The sequence below is a fragment of the Myotis myotis genome, unplaced genomic scaffold, assembly GCF_014108235.1.
Source record: "Myotis myotis isolate mMyoMyo1 unplaced genomic scaffold, mMyoMyo1.p scaffold_m19_p_1, whole genome shotgun sequence".
In the NCBI taxonomy this organism is placed as follows: Eukaryota; Metazoa; Chordata; class Mammalia; order Chiroptera; family Vespertilionidae; genus Myotis; species Myotis myotis.
This window is the reverse complement of record NW_023416313.1, coordinates 205,735,420-205,753,556: the sequence shown is the minus strand read 5'-3', so window position 1 is coordinate 205,753,556 and position 18,137 is coordinate 205,735,420. Positions and strand designations below refer to the sequence as shown.

At 53.9% G+C, this 18,137-nt stretch overlaps 1 protein-coding gene across 1 annotated transcript in view; it reads right to left on the bottom strand.

The window, feature by feature from the left end:
- Positions 1–18,137, bottom strand: part of TMEM63C (transmembrane protein 63C) — a 64,635-nt gene that overhangs the window by 4,054 nt on the left and 42,444 nt on the right. The window contains exons 10-24 of the mRNA XM_036314049.1: positions 15,969–16,077; positions 14,631–14,704; positions 13,936–14,016; positions 13,698–13,821; positions 12,876–13,009; positions 11,406–11,528; positions 10,808–10,961; positions 9,102–9,208; positions 8,083–8,169; positions 7,488–7,553; positions 5,281–5,443; positions 4,978–5,083; positions 4,399–4,566; positions 2,590–2,699; positions 1,100–1,168 (exon numbers count right to left, since the gene is read on the bottom strand). Of these exons, the coding sequence (XP_036169942.1) occupies positions 1,100–1,168; positions 2,590–2,699; positions 4,399–4,566; positions 4,978–5,083; positions 5,281–5,443; positions 7,488–7,553; positions 8,083–8,169; positions 9,102–9,208; positions 10,808–10,961; positions 11,406–11,528; positions 12,876–13,009; positions 13,698–13,821; positions 13,936–14,016; positions 14,631–14,704; positions 15,969–16,077 (1,675 nt within the window). The remainder of the gene's footprint in view (positions 1–1,099; positions 1,169–2,589; positions 2,700–4,398; positions 4,567–4,977; positions 5,084–5,280; positions 5,444–7,487; positions 7,554–8,082; positions 8,170–9,101; positions 9,209–10,807; positions 10,962–11,405; positions 11,529–12,875; positions 13,010–13,697; positions 13,822–13,935; positions 14,017–14,630; positions 14,705–15,968; positions 16,078–18,137) is intronic.

Below are 18,137 nucleotides of genomic sequence, written 5' to 3'. Positions count from 1 at the left end.
GATTAGAAAAATCAATTCCAGTAATTTTTATTTTTAAGCTCCTGCTTTAGAGTCAGACCTGGCTCAATCTTTGCTATGCCTTTCCCTGCCTTGTAGCACCCTGGGGTCTAAATTAATTGGTCTTTTTGAGCCTCAGTTTTCCCATCTGTAAAATGAGGATAAAAACCCTTACTGTGTGGGTTTATCATAAAGATCGAGAGCGAGAATGGCGGAGTTTCCTGCACGTCCACCTGCTCTGCCAGGACTAAAGAGCCTGCTCTCCACCGGGCCCTGCCGCCCACTCTGAGTTTCCATCAGGCTGTCTTCAGTTCCCCACATGTTCCCGATCGTCTCTTCCAGGCCTTTGCATAGGCTGATCCTCTTCCTCGAATGCTCTTCCCCCACACCCTTTTCCACCTGGCAACCCTGACTCCCATCCCGGGAGTGAGATTAGATGTCCCCTCCTCCTCCGGGAAGCCTTCCCTGAGTGCCCTCTTCAGTGTTCCTCCAAGGTGCCCGGGCCTTGGCCTCGGTGGCCCTGCATCCATACTTGTGGCTGGGAGGTGGGTGAGTACTCATGTCCCTCTAGGCTGAGCCGCCGTGTGGGAGCCAATGCCCAGCCTGCTGGACCCCTGCACTCTGAGTCTGGCTCGTCTCTTCACATGCCGCTGGGCCCGCTCATCTGGCGCTGCCCCGACCTTACCATTCCATCCAGACCTGCAATAGCTCCCTGTAGCTCTGTCTGCGCACCTGTGCCCTTGGAGGCAGCCTTCGCTCCTGAGGCCGAGCCCCAGCACGTCCCTGCGTCTACACGACTGAGCTCTCTGCGGATGTGTCCGAGTTCACCCTGACCTCTCTCTTCCTCTTTGACTTCCTTCTAGAGATTGATGATTTAAACGTGGCTCTTCTATCTTCCCTGCTCTTCAGCCAGGGCCACGGCAGCATTTGGACCTGGGCCAAGTCCTGCTGCATCAGAGGAGGGAGCCCAGGGAGGGGGCCCGTCTCCTCCCCAATACCCAGGGCAGGCACTAAATGCTGGTGCCCCCACAGTGCCACTGGAGTAGCCCCCCTCTAGGCATCCCCTTCTGACCTGTCCCCTGGGGAGAAGTCATTGACTCACAAGGGAGGTGGGTGTGGAGGAGGTGCTGCTTGGCTCCATGTCAAACACGGTCTCCATCTCCTCCTCCGGCTGCAGCAGTGGGGAGAAACGTGGAGGGTCACAGAATGGGGGTATCTGCCCTTTGCCCTCTCCCTCCCCACGTCCAGAGGAGCCTGGCCCTGGATCTGGGCCCTTTGCTCCCTTTGAACTCAACTGATCTGCTTTCCCAGACCTGCAGCCCAGCTGAAGCCAGGGGAACAGAGAGGCGACTGGGATGCTAGGGCGACCCTCCAGGACGCGCCATTCCCAAGGGCCACACTGGGGGAAGAACGTAGGTTTGGGATCGGGGTTCAAAGATGATTCTGCTTTGAGTCTAGGAAATGCCTTTATTTCAAATCTCTCTTCTCTCCCCGAGAATTTCCCCCTGTAGCTGGAACGCATCCTAAACCGCTATGGTCTAGGTCCCCTGCCGCCTTCCTTCTCCAGAGGGGACACTCAGACAACATGATCACGTGGCATTGTTGTATTGGGAAGACAGAGCCAGAGGTGTCATTCGCTAGCCTGGCACTCAGGCCAGGGGATGGAGGAGGGGGCCAGGAAGGGAGGGCAGTGAGGGCTTGTGCCCAGGGTCCCAGATACGGCAGATCCACTAGAAGCAAGAGGCTCCTCTTCCCAGAGGCTCCCTCCTCGGACTCCGCCGGTGCCAGTGCTGCAGATCAACTTACTTCTTTTCGTTACATAAGTGCATTTTAAAAGGAAACACTTCACTAGTATAAACAGAAAACTTGTGTCAGTTGCTATAAGCAGAAGAAGAAATAAATAGGAACCCACAGAAAAATAAACGTGTAACCACGAAAAAGCATGTCAGGGCCCACTGGAAGTCCTTCCAGCGCGTACACAGATGCCTCCCTTTGGGAAATGCTGGTGAGAGCGCACAGCGTTGCTGGCAGGGCCCTCGGTGGGCAGGGGTTGGCTCCCTGCTCTACTGACTAGGCTGGGCCCCACTGGCAGAGCACGGAAGGAGTCATGAGGCCCAGAGAGCCAGGCGCCCCTCCAGACACCCTCAAGGCCAATATGGTGGAACTCCTAAAAGTGATGACTACCCCGTGCCCAGGCCACTGTCCTTCACTACCCCTGCCCTTCTGCTTTACTCCATCCTCTTTTAGCTCGCCAGCCCCTGGGGTGGTGCTCCCGGCTCAGTGCTGAGCAGCTCGCACTGTAGCAGGGATGGGCCAGAGGCCTGCTGTTGGGAGGAGGTGTCAGAGGGGAGAAGGGGAGAGGACAGCTGTCTTCTAAATATCCCACCCTGTGAGGGGAGCAGTGCCAGGGACACACACACACACACACACACACACACACACACTGAGTTTGTGCGCCCCATAATCAGAGAGAAAGGCAAGAGCCTTTCATCTATGTGGTGCTGTGGGTGCCCAGGTCAGGAGGGTGTCCTAGGGCTATGTCCCCCAGGGGCTGGGGAGAACCAGTGAAGGAAAGGCAGGCGGGCAACTCACCTCATAGTCTTCTGCCCTCGGAAGCCTCCCTATAAGAGTGCCCAGGAAGGCGATTACCACAGAAACGATAAGGGAGGTGAGGGAGAAGATGGTGATGCTGTGGAATGAACCTGCCAAGGAGAAGAAAAGGGGTTGGTGCTTGAGGAATGGAGCTGTGCCCATTAAACACGCCCCTCTCCACCCGTCAGTCACCTCCTCTCTCACAGTCCCTGGGAAGTACCTTGGAGTTACTCGCTTGTGCCACTGCCCCCACTTACAGTCTGTGACCCACACCTTTCCTGTGAGCCCTTTCCAAGTGCGCACGCACAGTGATCTGTGCTAAGGGCTCTGAAAAGCAACCCAGAACTCAAAAGTCACTTCTGTTGCCCTGGCTGGTGTGGCTCAGTTGGTTGGGGCATCGTCTCATGCACCAAAAGGCTGCAGGTTTGAGCCCCAGTAGGAGCACCTGCGGGAGGCACCCGATCCATGTTTCTCACATCGATGTTTCTTTCTCTCTCTCCTTCTCCCTCCCTCTCTCTATTTAAAATCAATTTTAAAAAGGGAACTATTTATAAAAACAAAAAAACAAAAGTAAAATAAGTAAAAGTCATCTATGTTTCGCTTGGTGCTATTTGGTAACTTTTTTAGGGTAGCAGTGAGTAACTAGGTAAATATTAAAGATCAGTCTTTACGTCACTGCTGCATAGGGCTTATACCTATGTGTTTATAATAGCAAAAAATGGTAAACAGCACGGATCTCCAACAACGGAGAACTGACTAAAAACTGCTGGTTTAATGCAGCCAGTAAGAGGCATGAGCTCAAATAGTATTTTAATAACACGGGAGGTTGCTCAGAACATGATGCTCAGTGAAGAAACTTGGGATACAGAACTGAATGTTATAAAGAGAATTTCAAAATTTCAAAAAGCAGCAATAAATCTATAAACTCCCTCCCACTTTTGCCCTTCCCGCCCGCCCCCCCCCAAAATAAACCAAGCACATGTGCACAGAATGAGGCCTGGGAGCAGCTGCCTTCAGGCTCCAGAGGATTCAAATGATGACCTTTCTGATTTTGATCATAAACATGCAGTCCTTCCTACTTAGAAAAGGGCATTATAAAAGTGAAATCTGCGAGGTGGCAGGAGAAGGCGAGGGGGATATGAAACTGGGGGTGCCTGAGAGCTGTGTGTTTACGGATGCCATGGAGGTGGGGGAGGAAGGACCCATGTTTGTGATTCTCCCTTCTCCGTGCCACTGAGACGGTGAAGGGCAAGTGTCCCCAAGGGAAGGCCCGTGTCTGGGGAGGCAGAACACAGTATGGGGCCCGAGGAGGGAGGAGGAGAGGTCAGCGTGACCCTTCTTGCCTCAGAGTGGATTTCCAGTCTCTGGCCCGTAGGAACAGGGACAGCAGCTGCGTGGAGCCAAGAGGAGGCAAAAGCTGGCTGCCGGGGGGCAGACTCGGAATCCTCCTCCGGGTTTTGGGCAACTCATAAGACCAGCCATCCTATAGGCTCCCAGAGGGAATGTCATGGGAACTGAGCCTGAGGGCTAATATCTTATTTTCTGCCAGCCCTGAGTGAGAAGGAAGGAATAAGATGTTTCTTCCCTGAGGGTGGTAAACCAAAATGCACAGGGTTTGGATGGCGGAGGTCCAAGCCCTCGCCTTATCTTAAAGGCTCTACTAGAAGCCCCGAGGCCTCGAGAAGCCACTGGGCTTGGCTGTGCTCAATGAGCAGCGCCTGCTCCCCTCGCCTCTTCTGTTCTAGCAGAGCTGTGGGGAGGGGAGCGGGGCAGGCAGAGGTGGAGTAGCTGGGCAGGCCTGGTACCGACCTAATCGTAGGATGGAGAAGAAGAGCATCCAGAACAGACCCAGCAGCGGCGCGAAGATGGCCTGGTTGACGCCGGCCATGTGGATCTGCTCGTTGAGCTTGGTGGGCACGTAGGAGTAGTACATGTTATAGCGGTCCGTGATGTGCTTCATGCACAAGTACAGCAGCCCTGGGGCCGGAAAACAGAGCCACACTCAGTGGCTATCCCCCCCCCCCCATCAGGGCTCATGCTATCCAAAGGCCCCCACACAACTGAGAAGTCAGAGCAGCAAGGGCCAAGGACAGGCTGTGGCAGCCCCGTGGTGCCAACCTCTGGAACCAGCATCTTCCCATGAGCTCCAGAACCTATTCTGCCAACTCGGTGAAGAGTCATTCACTCACGCATTCACTTAACAAACGTCCTATGTCAATAGCCGTGCCACCTCCACCTCCTGACACGGCCCTGGCCCTGACACCCCTGCCCAACTGACAGGCCATCCCATCCCGGTTTCCTCCTGTTCCCAAGCGTGGCCTGATGTTGTGGGGCTCGACTCCTCCTCTTTCCAGACACTGAGGGTGTGCAGCCCTGGGTGTGACTCACCGAAAGGGACAATGATGGGGCAGGTGATGCTGTACGCCACCACCACACTGAAGACGTTTAACATCCACGCGTACTCACGCCCGTACTGGAACTCCATGGCCTGGTCCTGGGCAGGAAGCAGGAGTCACCGAAGGTGACCTGGCTGCTCCTGGGGCTCCTTATCAGTCTGGGAGCCTGCCTTCCAAGCCCAAGAAGCACCCCTCCACCACGCCCGCCACACTCGGGGCTTCCAGGAGGCCCCCTTCCTGACACCCTCCCAAGGGCCACTCTGAGGGCTGTGCTTAGGGGAGAGCCGGCCCTCACCTTCCTGATGTGGACTCTCGCTGGCTCCGACTGGGAGAAGAAGAGGCGGGTGGTGTACAGGAAGAGGGACCCCGGGCGCAACAGCTCCATGCCCGTGCCAAGCAGAGCTGATGTAATCACGTAGTTGATGAAGAAGGCGCCGTTGTCCGGCAGGAACACACACCTGGGCATGGTGAGGGTGGGAGACAGCAGCAGAGCCAGGGGAGAGAGAAAGGCAGAGGTGTGAGAGGGAGGAGGAGAGGGAGTGAAGAAAGGAACCAAAGGGGTGGGGATTACATATTTGAAAACCAGGACTCTCCACGTTTGTTAACCCTAAACATAAAAAAAAACAAAATCGAAATTGGCTGGACGTCCAACATGACCTGCCTGTTGCCTTGACAAGCTGGGGAGAACTAGTTTCCTACACGTGTTCCCAGCCCTGTTTATGTTAGCAAGGGCCCTCTGGAGCAGCAATGGGGATGGTGTCCATAAAATGTGGATATGTTGGGAGGTACATGCGCTGGCTTTATCTAAAGCAGGCTGTTTGTCCTGGACCCACACACCCTGGAGAGTCCACAAGTAGAATTTGAGGGGGAGGTGGGAGTTTCTGTGGCTTTAAGTGGGGAAACAATAGCCCTAGCCGGTTTGGCTTGGTGGATAGAGTGTCGGCCTGTGGACTGAAGGGTCACAGGTTCAATTCCGATCAAGGGCACATACCTAGGTTGCTGGCTCGATCCCCAGTAGGGGGCGTGCAGGAGGCAACCAATTAATGATTCTCTCTCGTCATTGATGTTTCTATCTCTCTCTCCCTCTCCCTCTCCCTTCCTCTCTGAAATCAATAAAAATACATTAAATGGAGAAAAATTACATCTTTATTTCCACTAACTTCTAACTGCAATTCAGCATTTCCTCCCATTAAGAATGTGAGCAAAGAACCACCGCCATGTCAACCATGGCTGTGGGTCTGTCAGCCACTGAAATCATCTTGTTTTATATGACGCTGCAGTCATTGCTGACATCTTACAGTATCATCTGTGCTGATCCCCACTTCAAAATGATGCGCGTTATTCGGCATGTCACTAGATCCTGCCTGATTGAAAATTTCCTCTCTGCCAATGTATATTTGAGATAACTAGCCAACTTCTACTAGGAGTCATTCAGCCACCTAATGGCCAAGCTGCCTGGTCTCACACTGGTGTCCCCATCTACACAGTTCTGTCACCTTCCTTGAAGAGAGAAGTCAGTGAGCCCTGGACATATTTCAGAACTCCTTCTAAAGCTGTCCTTCCATGGCATCAGAGTTGTCATGAACTCCCAGTGCTTTTCTTTCTCATATATAAACCGTGTTCAAGATGTAAAATAGCCAAAGATGAACTCATTCATCTTGGGAAAACACTTACAACTTATTGCAATTAGGGTTTGCAGAAAGTACAGAAACCTTGGAGAATTCTGGTGCTTGCTCTACAGAGCAAGCTATGGTAGCATGGATGTCATTAGCAACATTAAGTCTTTGAAAATTGGGCTTTTCAACATTGGCAATCTTAAAAATAAAACATAAAATTGAAATTGGCTGGAGGTCCAACACGACCTGCCTGTTGCCCAACCCCATTTAATATTCTTCTTCCAGCTGAGTCACATCAGCGTTCACACTGATGCCTCTAAGACAATAAAGCGTAACGTTAGCTTGCCTACATTTCAAACGCATTGTCCTGCCATTAAATGTGTTACAAAGATCGTGTTACAAGTTTGATTTTTAAATTACTTGATAACTAGACTTCAGTGTAGTTGCTATTCTTTGTAACCCAGGTATGTTGTGTATTTAAAGACATCTACTTGGAGTATATGTAAAACTGGCCAAACCTGAATAAGCTCTGTGAGTTGTTTCAATGTCAATTTCCTGGAAATGATATTGTGCTAGAGTCATGCAAGATATTACCATTGCGAGACCCTGGATGAAGGGAACACAGGGCACTTTGCGGGGGAGGGACAATTTCCTATGAATCTACAATTATTTCAAAAAATTCAGAGAAGGGGCCCTGGCTTTACCAGATTGCCCCGGGAGCCCACAGCACAGGAAAGGTTAAGAGGCTGCCTAATGAGGTGCCTGTATGCATTCGTCTCTCCCTGTGTGAACAAGTAAAGGATGCACACATCCACATCCTGGTGCGAACCCACAGAGCCCCAGTGCACACTGGGAGTGCACCTGCAACATGCACTTGAGTACTCACTGGAACCTGATGGAGGCCTCCTCCAGGTAATAGATGTCAAAGAGCCAGCGTAAAAAGACATCCAAACTAGAAGCAAGAACAAGGCAGGCCCTTTAGTTAATGAATTTATGAACTAAGGCCTTAGGTTCAATTCCTCTTGGACTGACTTCCCTTTCCCAAGTCCCAAAGAGTCTTGAACCCTAATGTTCTAGCTGCCTCTCTTCCTTCCTGATGTTGGGCCATCCTGCCCTTAGCCCTTGGCCTTTTAGCTCAAGGCCACCTCCTTTAGCAAAATTTCTCCCACAACCATTTCTCCCATAGTGCTCTCTCCTTCTGAATTTCTACTGCGTGGTTCCCAGTTTGGCTTTCAGTTAGCTGGTAGGCATGACTTTTCACCCCAGCTCGATGGTAAGCTCTGTGAGGGCAGCGTTCATGGCTGACACCTTAGAGTTAGCATGATACCTGGGACATGCTAGGCTCATGACAGGCCCCCTGGACTGCCAATCGAGGAATGGATTTGCAGCAACTACAGGTAGACCTACAGTATCCGAAAGAGGAGGTTCCAACGCTAGGCTGAGCCTGACTGAGAAAGGAGAAATAATTAGAGGTGAGATACCTGGCCAGTCCCATAGAGGGCAGAATGATCACCATGAACACGAGAAAGATGTAGCACTTATGCACGATGACCAGGTTCTGATTTGATCTGGAAGGGAACAGAGATTCATCAGTGAGATGTGATAAGAACCAAACGCTTAAAACTACAGAATGAAGAGACAGAGAGAGAGACTGCTACCTGGCCTAGAAAATGGATTTACTAGCGCATACCAATGCCTTCTCCATGGAGGACTATGAGGTGTGCTGTGCCTGGTAGCAGCAGGAAAGCATCGCATGATCAACTAGTGCTATCTACCCTGGGCACAGGAAGGGGAGGCATCTGTGCTACATAGTTAAAGGGACATTACCAATGATATTCAAAATACCTTTGGCGTTTTAATGATCAACACAAGCCCTGCTCTTGGCCACAGGAGACACCAGGAAGGATTTGTTAGGACAAACCTCCTGGCTTGCTGCCGGGAGGATGGTAGGAATGTTGGTGCAGGAAATAACTTTTGAGACCCATGTAGCCCTCAGACCAGAGCAGGTCCACCTGCCCAGGATATAATAAATACTTTCCATCCAATTAGCCACCACAGAACTACTAGGGCTCACCCATGGGAAATGGTTCCTGATTGCTTAAAATGTGGGCCCTGTATGGGCTAGATGGGTCCACAGTCAGTCTGAATTCACGGGCTCCTCTGCGCTGGCCATAGCAGCCTTCTGGACATTCTCCAAACCAGTCCTGCTCTCTCCTCTCTGCCCACAGCTCCACCCCCTCAGTGCACAGCTGGAAGCTCTCGCCCAAGGACACCTGGTTTTGGCCCCACATCTCTTATACAGTGGCCCTGTCTCAGCATCCCTGAGGCCAGAGACCCAGAGACGATGCAGCCCTCCCCTTACCCTTTTGGGATGGCTTTGGGTATCCAATTCCATTCCTTAGGCCAGATGGGAGGACAGAGCACCAGGCTAGTGGGTGGTGGGGGGAGGACAGGGGAAGGGCTGGGAAGAACAGGTCTTGGAGAGGAGGCCCCAGCTCACCTGGTCCAGTGGGCCTCCAGGAAGACAGAGAAGAAGACGATCAGAGGCAATATCACTGTAAAGGCCCAGAGCATCAGGGAGGGGAAGAACTGGGTTATGATCGGGTTCTGCAGGGGTGGGGCAGGAGAGGGAGAGAGACATCAGTGCAAGAAGGCCCCTTCTCCTTCCAGGCTTCTCTGCCTTCTTCCGCACACCTGGCCTCTTCTCCAGCTTGGTCCCAGCGCAGGCCTGGTTTCCCTGAGGTACACAGCGGGCCTGATCCTTCTCACTTGCCTTCTTGGCCAGAGGTGGGCTTGGCTGGTGGCACACAGAGGCTCCCATCCTAAGGTCAAGTGGCATCCAAGGGGCATAGACCTTCTATGCTAAGGTCGCTGGAGGGACAGCCTGGACCAGAACCAGCTGCTGTCACTCATGTCTCATACCTCAGGGAAATGACACTGTGTTTAATGTGATCCTGTGTGAGAAGTGGCAAAAAAGGGGGAGGATGTGAATAAAGAATCCCCAGGGAGGCCAGCCTGCATGGCTCAGTGGATGAACCAGGAGGTCACAGTTCAATTCCAGGTCAAGGCACATGCCCGGGTTGCGGGCTCAATTCCTGGTGTGGGGTGTGCAGGAGGCAGCAGATCGGTGATTCTCATCATTGATGGTTCTCTCTCGCTCCCTCTCCATTCCTCTCTGAGATCAATAATATATATAACGAATCCCCAGGGAGAGCTGTGGAGCTCCTGCCTGGAGCCTATCGTGAAGATGACAAAGGAGGGCCCAAGTAAGCGAGAGAGAGAGAGAGACAGAGAGAGAGAGAGAGAGAGAGAGAGAGAGAGGAAGTGTGTGTGAGGATAATCTGAAAAGAGGCCTTCTAGGCCCGTGACAACAGCCTGAGGCTATAGAATTTGGAATGTGCCAGCTTGGTTCCTGGACCCCCTGTCAGTATGGAGCATCTTCTGACTCAGGAATGGCTCCTGTGGGCCCAGCACTCCCATCTTGGAAGTGAGGGACTCAACACAGATCTGGGGTGTTCCTTCTACCAGAAGGCTGTGCTGAAGCTTACCGCACTCTTCCCACCCTCAACCCTATCCCTCACACACGGGCCCCGCTCTAGAACGTGGGGGACCAGAGCTGCCGCACCTGCCATGCCTTCCGCTGCCCTTTCTGCACCGTTAGGCCTGGATGGTGTATCTAAAAAAGCTCTCTGAGCCCACGATTGACTAGACCAGCGGTTCTCAACCTGTGGGTCGCGACCCCTTTGGGGGTCGAATGACCCTTTTACAGGGGTCGCCTAAGACTATCGGAAAACACATATATAATTACATATTGTTTTTGTGATTAATCACTATGCTTTAATTAGTTCAATTTGTAATAATGAAATTGGGGGTCACCACAACATGAGGAACTGTATGAAAGGGTCGCGGCATTAGGAAGGCTGAGAACCACTGGACTAGACCATCCTTTTCCTCCAAACTCACCCCAGAACCTCTCTGCAGCTCCCCCACTCTCCCTTTGCTTCTCAGTCCCAGTCCCTAAGATGGGAAGCAACGAGTATTCGTCCCCTTTAGAACAAAGGAAACTCCATCCACCATTTACCCTGATGCCACCTCCACCAAAGTGTTCGTGCATGGGCTCTGGATCCATGTCCTCGTGGGCCCCCCATTCCATCCTCCTCTAAGTTCTTCCTTCACCTCCCTGGCGCCCCTGAGCAGAGGAGGTACCTGTAGCTTCTCGAGGGGGCGAGTGACGTTATACATGTCGATGGTGTTGATGATGATGGCGGGAGTGGTGAGGAAGAAGAAGAGGAAGAAGAGGAGGGTGTTGATTACGATGAAGCGGGCCCACCATTTGAAGCGGCGGACAGACAGGTGTTTCCTAGGAGGGATGGATGAAAGAGATGCACTTAGGACCCCAGGTCCCAGCCCTTCGACAGAGCCCACATGTCATTTCCTGCATGCCAGCTCTGGGCCAGGCTGCCCTGGTCTCATTCAGCCTCTTGGACCTAGACCTGCATGCCACTGGCTCTGGACCTTTCCCTCAATCATACCCTTTGTAAAAGCTCTCAATATATCACACAGGTGAGCCAAAAAAATAGATGAGTTCTCTCTACTGGAAAACCTTTCCCCCAGGAGTTGGTGCCGTCCTCACCTGTGGTGGGGTGGGCTTGGGGGTGGCAGAGGCTGGGGTCCTCAGGAGAGGATATGGCCCAGCCCAGAGGGGGCCGTAAATGGGCAACAAAGTGGGCCCGATTCATCTTCCGTCCTCTTGCCCGTTGCCTTCTTCAGTCTCAAAGGGGAGGGGGCGGAAGAGGGGGCTTACCAAATAATGTCTTTGGGATGCGGGGCAAAGGCAACCCTCCAGCGGTGGGATTTGATGATGGTGGTCACCGAGGACTGCTGGGGGCGCACCCCACACTGGACGAACTTGTAGTCCCTCAGGATGCTGCCGGGATGGGGGAAGGAGACAGAAGTCTAGGGGTGAAGATGACAGGCTTGGGGGGTCTCATGCCAGGGTTCCCCAGGTGGTGGCTCATACACTTCCTGGGGCCTCTTGAAGCCTTGGATATGTCTCCCAGGCCCTTAGAGGTGGGCAGATTCTGAGGTCTAGTCGCTGGAGGAAAGGGGTGTTAGAGGGAGGGACTGCCCAGGAAGGGGGGAGACCACATGGCTCTCAGTTAATGTCTTGGCCCCTTGACAGCAGAGATAACACCAAGACATTTTCTTTCTCTGAGCTTGACAGGGGAGGTACTAATTTCACCCTCATCCAATTAGCAATATCTGCCAATCACGGAGTTCTTTCTGTGCGTCCAGCACTGTGCTTGTTGGTGATTAACATAATCCCAATGGCACAGATTACTAAATTGAGGTGCCTGAAGACACACACATAAAGGACCCCATCTCGGCCTTCTCCTCCACACTTCCGCCGTAATTAACCATGTCTCAGAACATAAGAAGCACAGTCTTATGTAGACGCAGTGTTTCATAGAACACGCACACTAATTAGAACGTATATCCTTTCTTAAGCCTCTGGGAGCTGGACAGGGAAGATCTAAATAAGCAAATTTGACAGATAAGAAATTTGAGATTTGCAAAGTTGCACACAATTATTCGTGACTAATTGCTAGGCTATCCCACTGCTCCTTTGTAGGGCTGGGTGGGTGAGGACAGTGTTGTCCATGATCAGGCTCCTCAGGGAGAGGTGGGCCCCCATGACCCTCAAGAGGCTGATTCTGGGGCTCTCGCCTATTTGATCCAGTCCTAAGGATCTAAGGATCTGTCCAGAACATTCTAGAGTGGACATAATCCACTCCTTATTAAGGTGGGGCTGCCAGAGGCTGGGGTCCGGGAGAGAGGAGGCTGAAGGCCAGGAGTGGGGAGGCCTGCAGCAGGAGAGGAGAAACGCAAGCTGGTCTTCTCTACCCTGACTGTCACTTGTGGTGAGGAGCGGATGATGAGTGATGAGGGAGAAAATGGGTATCGTTCTTGTCCCAGAAGAGGAACCAAGAGTTCAAAGGCTACTCTGACCACCCCTGTGATTGCGGCAAGGACATAGGGGAGTGAGGCGCTCAGGACCTGGTGTAACCAGAGACAAGCTGAGCTGGCCCCTGGGGGAAAGGGTGTGGCCCTGCTCTGGGCAGGAGATGGTGCTGCCTGTGAGGATATGCAGGGGCTGGGGAGGGCAGGATATTGCAAACTGGAGAGAGGCTCTCTCATCCTCCCCTTGGCTGAAATTCAGGGAAGGAGGTAGCTTCAGAGAAGCAGAGGCCCACTCCTGGGATGGGACACTCACCGCGTCGCCATCCTGGTGTCCTGGAAGGTGACAAAGATCAGGTCCAGACGCTTCAGCGGAACGCGGCTGAGCTCGGCATTGAATTCATCCGTCAGCTGTTCCTCCAGCTCACTGTAATATTGCTCTGCGTCTACCTGGGAGAGAGGGGCCCTCAGAGCTGGGGGCAGAGCTCCGGGAAGGCCTCGCCTGGACACAGGGCAGTGGGCCCGAGGCCTCCGTTCATTCCCAGCTCCCAGGGAAGCCTGGCTCAGGACCCAGGTGGGCTCAAAGCACCCAACTCTAGAACAGGAAGAGGCTTCAACTCTAAAACTAGTTCCCTGCTTCTAGGTCTGGGGAAAGTGAGGCACAGCTGGGGGTTAGGGGTGCTTTTGGATTTTGAGTGGACTCCAGAGGAGTGAAAGGGTATGTTTGCAGCATTTTCAGGAAAGGGGGTTGATTCTTTCTCTGACTAGAGCTCAGTGCTGCCCTGAAGCAAGTGTTCGAGTCTTGAGGCTGCCTTCCAGCCACAATGGGTGGGTGAGAAGATGAGGCCCACTGTCTTCAAGTGTTCCTGTCCTATCTCTTCGAAAGCCCGAGGCCTGGCAGGCTACTGCAGCCCAGTGTTTTCTCTCTGGTCCTCCCATCCAAGACTAGAAGCGGGACAAAGCAAGCCTCCCTGGTCCCTCCTCCACATTCTCCACGGAGGCAGGAGGGGTGGGGAGGAAGGCAGGGTCTGGGGTCTGAGGGTGCAGGCTGGGCCACTTCCTGAGCCCTGGACAGAGCCTGGAGACCCAGGGCCCCAGCCCTTCCTCTGTTGTGTCCCCGGATACCTGTGCCACTTACCTCTTTGAAGCAGGTCCAACATTTGCAAAAGCACAAGCGGGAACAGGGGTGGATCCTGATCATCACTCTCCCATGCCTCTTGGCCTTGGCCGTGTAGTAGAGCCGGCCCCGCATCGCATGGCGCCTGTCAGCCGGCAGGCAATGGGGAGCGGGAGGGTCTTGTAGTCAGGAGTCAGCGGAGCCACACCCTCCCATTTTACCCCCATCCCAGAGGCAGATGGCCCCGCTGCAGCCTCACCTTTGATCGTCCAAGTCAATGAGGGTCCTGACGTTATAGCAGAAGTGGACTCTGGTCACTACACACCCTGGATAGGCCTCGCTGCAGCCACAAACATGGATGCTGAGCCAGCTGTGGAGCTGAGGATGTGCCACACCACCCTGGGCCCAGAGCTACAGCCCACAGAGCTGGGGGTTCAGCTGCCTATGGTTCCTGCGTCTTGGATGGAGAATCCAGCTCTTGCTCTTAAAGCCAAACTTTGGGGTTGATCCCTGTAATCTGAGATTTGCCACATCCTTCCCAGATGACCCAGAACAGGGCCCAGGGGCAGAGCTAGAATGGCTGCTCATGGAAAGAGAGAGAGAGAGCGCCTGGGGCTGGACACTTGGGTGACAACAGATGCCCCAAGATGATTTAGCCTAGGTGACTGTGGCTCAGGAACACCCTGGGCTCGTAGTTGGAGTGACAAGGGAAAGGAAAACTAGCTCCCCCACAATACCCATGCTATGCAGGGAACCCCTGACTTTAGAAGACCTGCTGTGGCTCTAGGACTCCCCCATTCTGAAAGGCTGATGATCTTTAGCCCAGTCCAGGGTGAGCTACCACCCGGGGTGTCTCTCACCTCACCCTCCTGTGCTGACTCACTACCCACAGAAGAATCCAGGCAGGGTTACTGGGAGGAGGCCATCCATGCTTAGTCCATCCAACCCACTTACTGAAAATGCTTTATGATGATATCAGGGTCTTGGATGCTTCTGGGGACATAGGTGATCATCAGTGTCCTTGTGACCTAGGTGGGGAGGGTACATGGAGAAGGAAGACTGCTTACTCAGGACCTGGATGTCTGGGGCTTTGGGGGGCCCTGCAGCATCTAGAGCAGGCCTGCTACTTGCCAGGCCTGGAAGGCAGAAGCCTTTGGGGTGCTCTTTCAGGGGTTTGTGGATTGGGGTTCTGGGGTGAGGTCAAGTCAATCAGCTCATCAGGATGGATGGCCTCGAAGGAGCGGATTCCACTCCATTGAACCTTTGAAAGGCTGAGGGCAGGAGCCAGGGATGTTCCTCTGAGCTGGTTCCCTTCCCCACCAGAGCCTGCCCACAGCCCTTGGGCGCTCCCCTCACACCCCAAAGACGCCCAAGCACTTCAAACACGGGGCCTCTTTCCTGACCTTGGCAGCTTGCCCAGCCCACATGCAGAGCAAGGAGTGAAGAAGAGTTAAAGCTCCAAACACAGCCCTCAGCCAGCGGTGGACAGGGAGTAGGTGGGAAAGTGCACCCGACTCTCCCCACTAGCTTCAGCAGCTCTAGGGCACACACTCTACTCCGCTTCTCAGCGTTTCCCATGGATTAGAGGCCAATTCTCAGCGTTTCTCATGGGACTAGGGGCTGGCTCCCACAGTGGTGAATTGCCCCTTCCAGCCCCTTTATCAGAGGTCTTTCCTCCTAGTCCCACTGCCCTCCTCCCCTCCCCCCAGGGTCCAGTGGTCTTTCCTGGGAATCACCTCCCAAATAAACCAATACTACTCAAATCCTTGTCTCAGGGTCTGCATGGGAGATGGGGTAAGGGTAACCCAAACCAAGACAGCGGGGAGACACAGGGGCAAGACATGGGGTTGCTGAATTTAGGAAGACTCTGGAAGGCCAAGGAGGCTGGGCATGGTTGGAGTGGGCCAGGCTAGTGAAAATAATTACAGTACCCAGTGGTTCAGCAGGAGACACTGGCCACTTAGGATGCAGGGCCCTGCTGGGCTAGGGGTTTCTTAACTTTTGAGTTTTCAGACGGTGAGGAGGTCCAGGGATCTCTAGAGAGGGGACAGGGCAGCAAGAGTGCAGGGGTAGGAGGCACCAGGGAGCAGCTATTTACCAACCAGTTTGGAAGTGAGTCAGTGGTTTCACGACTGGGATGGCTGTGCAGTTCAGAGGGCTAAGGAGAGACTTCTCCCTACAGGGGTGCAGAATGTGCCCCACTGAGAAGCCTCTGAGGCTGGGAGTGGGGAGGCCCAGCTGGGGAGGGGCTCCAGCTGGGAGGGAGCAGTTCTGGCAGCTCCTTGCACTTACCTTGGAGTTCCTCCTGGGCACAAACCCTAAGCAGTGATGGGCCATGAAGAGGAGGTTGGTGATGAAGTACAAGAAGGCAAAGGAGGTGTGCAGCCACAGGACCTTATTACTGCCGGGGCAAGACACAGGAGGTGAGACCCTCTCCACCCACAGTCCCCCAGGACCCCTCTCCACCCACAGTCCCCCAGGACCCCTCTCCACCCATAGTCCCCCCAGGACCCCCTCTCCACCCACAGTCCCCCAGGACCCCTCTCCACCCACACAGTCCCCCAGGACCCCCTCTCCACCCACACAGTCTCCCAGGACCCCCTCTCCCACCCACAGTCCCCCCAGGACCCCCTCTCCCACCCACAGTCCCCCCAGGACCCCCTCTCCCACCCACACAGTCCCCCCAGGACCCCCTCTCCCACCCACACAGTCCCCCCAGGACCCCCTCTCCCACCCACACAGTCCCCCCAGGACCCCCTCTCCCACCCACACAGTCCCCCCAGGACCCCCTCTCCCACCCACAGTCCCCCAGGACCCCCTCTCCCACCCACACAGTCTCCCCAGGACCCCCTCTCCCACCCACACAGAATCCCCAGGATGCCCCTCTGTTGCTTCCAGACACTCGGGTTCTTTGGAAGGGATGGCGATGGCGAGATGGAGGTATCCCGCCCGCTAATGAAGCTAACATTCATTGAGTGCTTACTATATGCCAGACCCACAGTCTCCCCTCAGGGTGGGACTATCAGGGGTGGGCAAACTTTTTGACTCGAGGGCCACAATGGGTTCTTAAACTGGACCGGAGGGCCGGAACAAAAGCATGGATGGAGTGTTTGTGTGAACTAATATAAATTCAAAGTAAACATCATTACATAAAAGGGTACGGTCTTTTTTTTTTTTTAGTTTTATTCATTTCAAAAGGGCCGGATCCGGCCTGCGGGCCGTAGTTTGCCCACGGCTGCACTAGACTCTCACACCAGGTGACTATCTTCGTGTCACCCTGAGGGTCAGGGTGGTAGGTGATCTCCCTAGGTCCCTCCTAGCCATAGCAGCAGCCCTTGGACTCTTCACCACTATGTCGTGCTGCCAGTGGCTGTGGCTCAGATCCCCACAGCTAACCGACCTCTGGGATGAGGGAATCTGGGGTCATACTCAGGCCTGGAGGAAGGAGGGCCCACCGATTCATGACACCTCCCCTGGGGCAGGAAGAGTGGGGGCACTTGAGCTTTGGGCCCAAGTGATGCTGGCCCCAGGCATCTGGCCAGGATGAGTGTTCAGAAATAGGGCCCACCTTATTTGGGGCGGTTGGAGGAGAAAAAGGCTGCCTTGCTTCAAAATACCTCCTCACCACTCGTCCTGGTGCCTGACATTCACCTAACATTCCTCATCTAGTGTCGACCCTCAGGTTCCTCAGAGGGGCAAGGTTATGTGGTCTCTAAGGAACACTCTGGCTCTCTGCCAATATGGATTTATGGATGTTGAAGACTCTACTGCCTTATATAGAATTGCCAGGAAGGTGTAGGTTCCTCACAAGAGTGATGGCCCGGGGAGAAGCTGGTAAGCTCTGCTCTGGGGTTGGCGGCACCCCAGGAGGAGATGGCTGAAAGGGAGGTGAAAGGAGACCATGACCACATTCTGCTGATTGGGGAGTTTGGTGCATTGCAGGGGTGTGGAGGCAGAGGCAGAGGAGTGGGGGAGGGGAGACGGGGCAGGAGTGTATGAACCCCCACTCACACCTGCTGGAACTGCTGCTTCTGCTTTCTCAGGAAGTTGGCTCCACCTGGCCAAGGCACCTAGTGCATCTATTTTCTCAGCATGACCAGCAGGGCTCCACTGGGCTCAGTACAAATTGATTTGACCACCCTTTGGTTTGGCTGAGGTTAAAACCCATGGTTCCTGGACCATGAGGGCTGGAGGGGGCTTAGAGATCATGTCCAACAGTCCTTCGCCCACCACAAACTAGGGATGAAGCTCAGAGGGGTGGGTGCACTGTCCCAGACCCAGGGCACCTAGTGGCAGAGGTGGGGCCTGAACCCAGGTTCCTCCATCCCTCCACTGTGGGAATCAGGCCTATGCTTCACTCGACTACCTGGCCCTATTTTTGGGCAGGGAAGCAATACCTTAATTATTGGCTATTATGGGGTCTTTGCCTGTTGGGAACTGACTAAGCAAATAGGGACATCG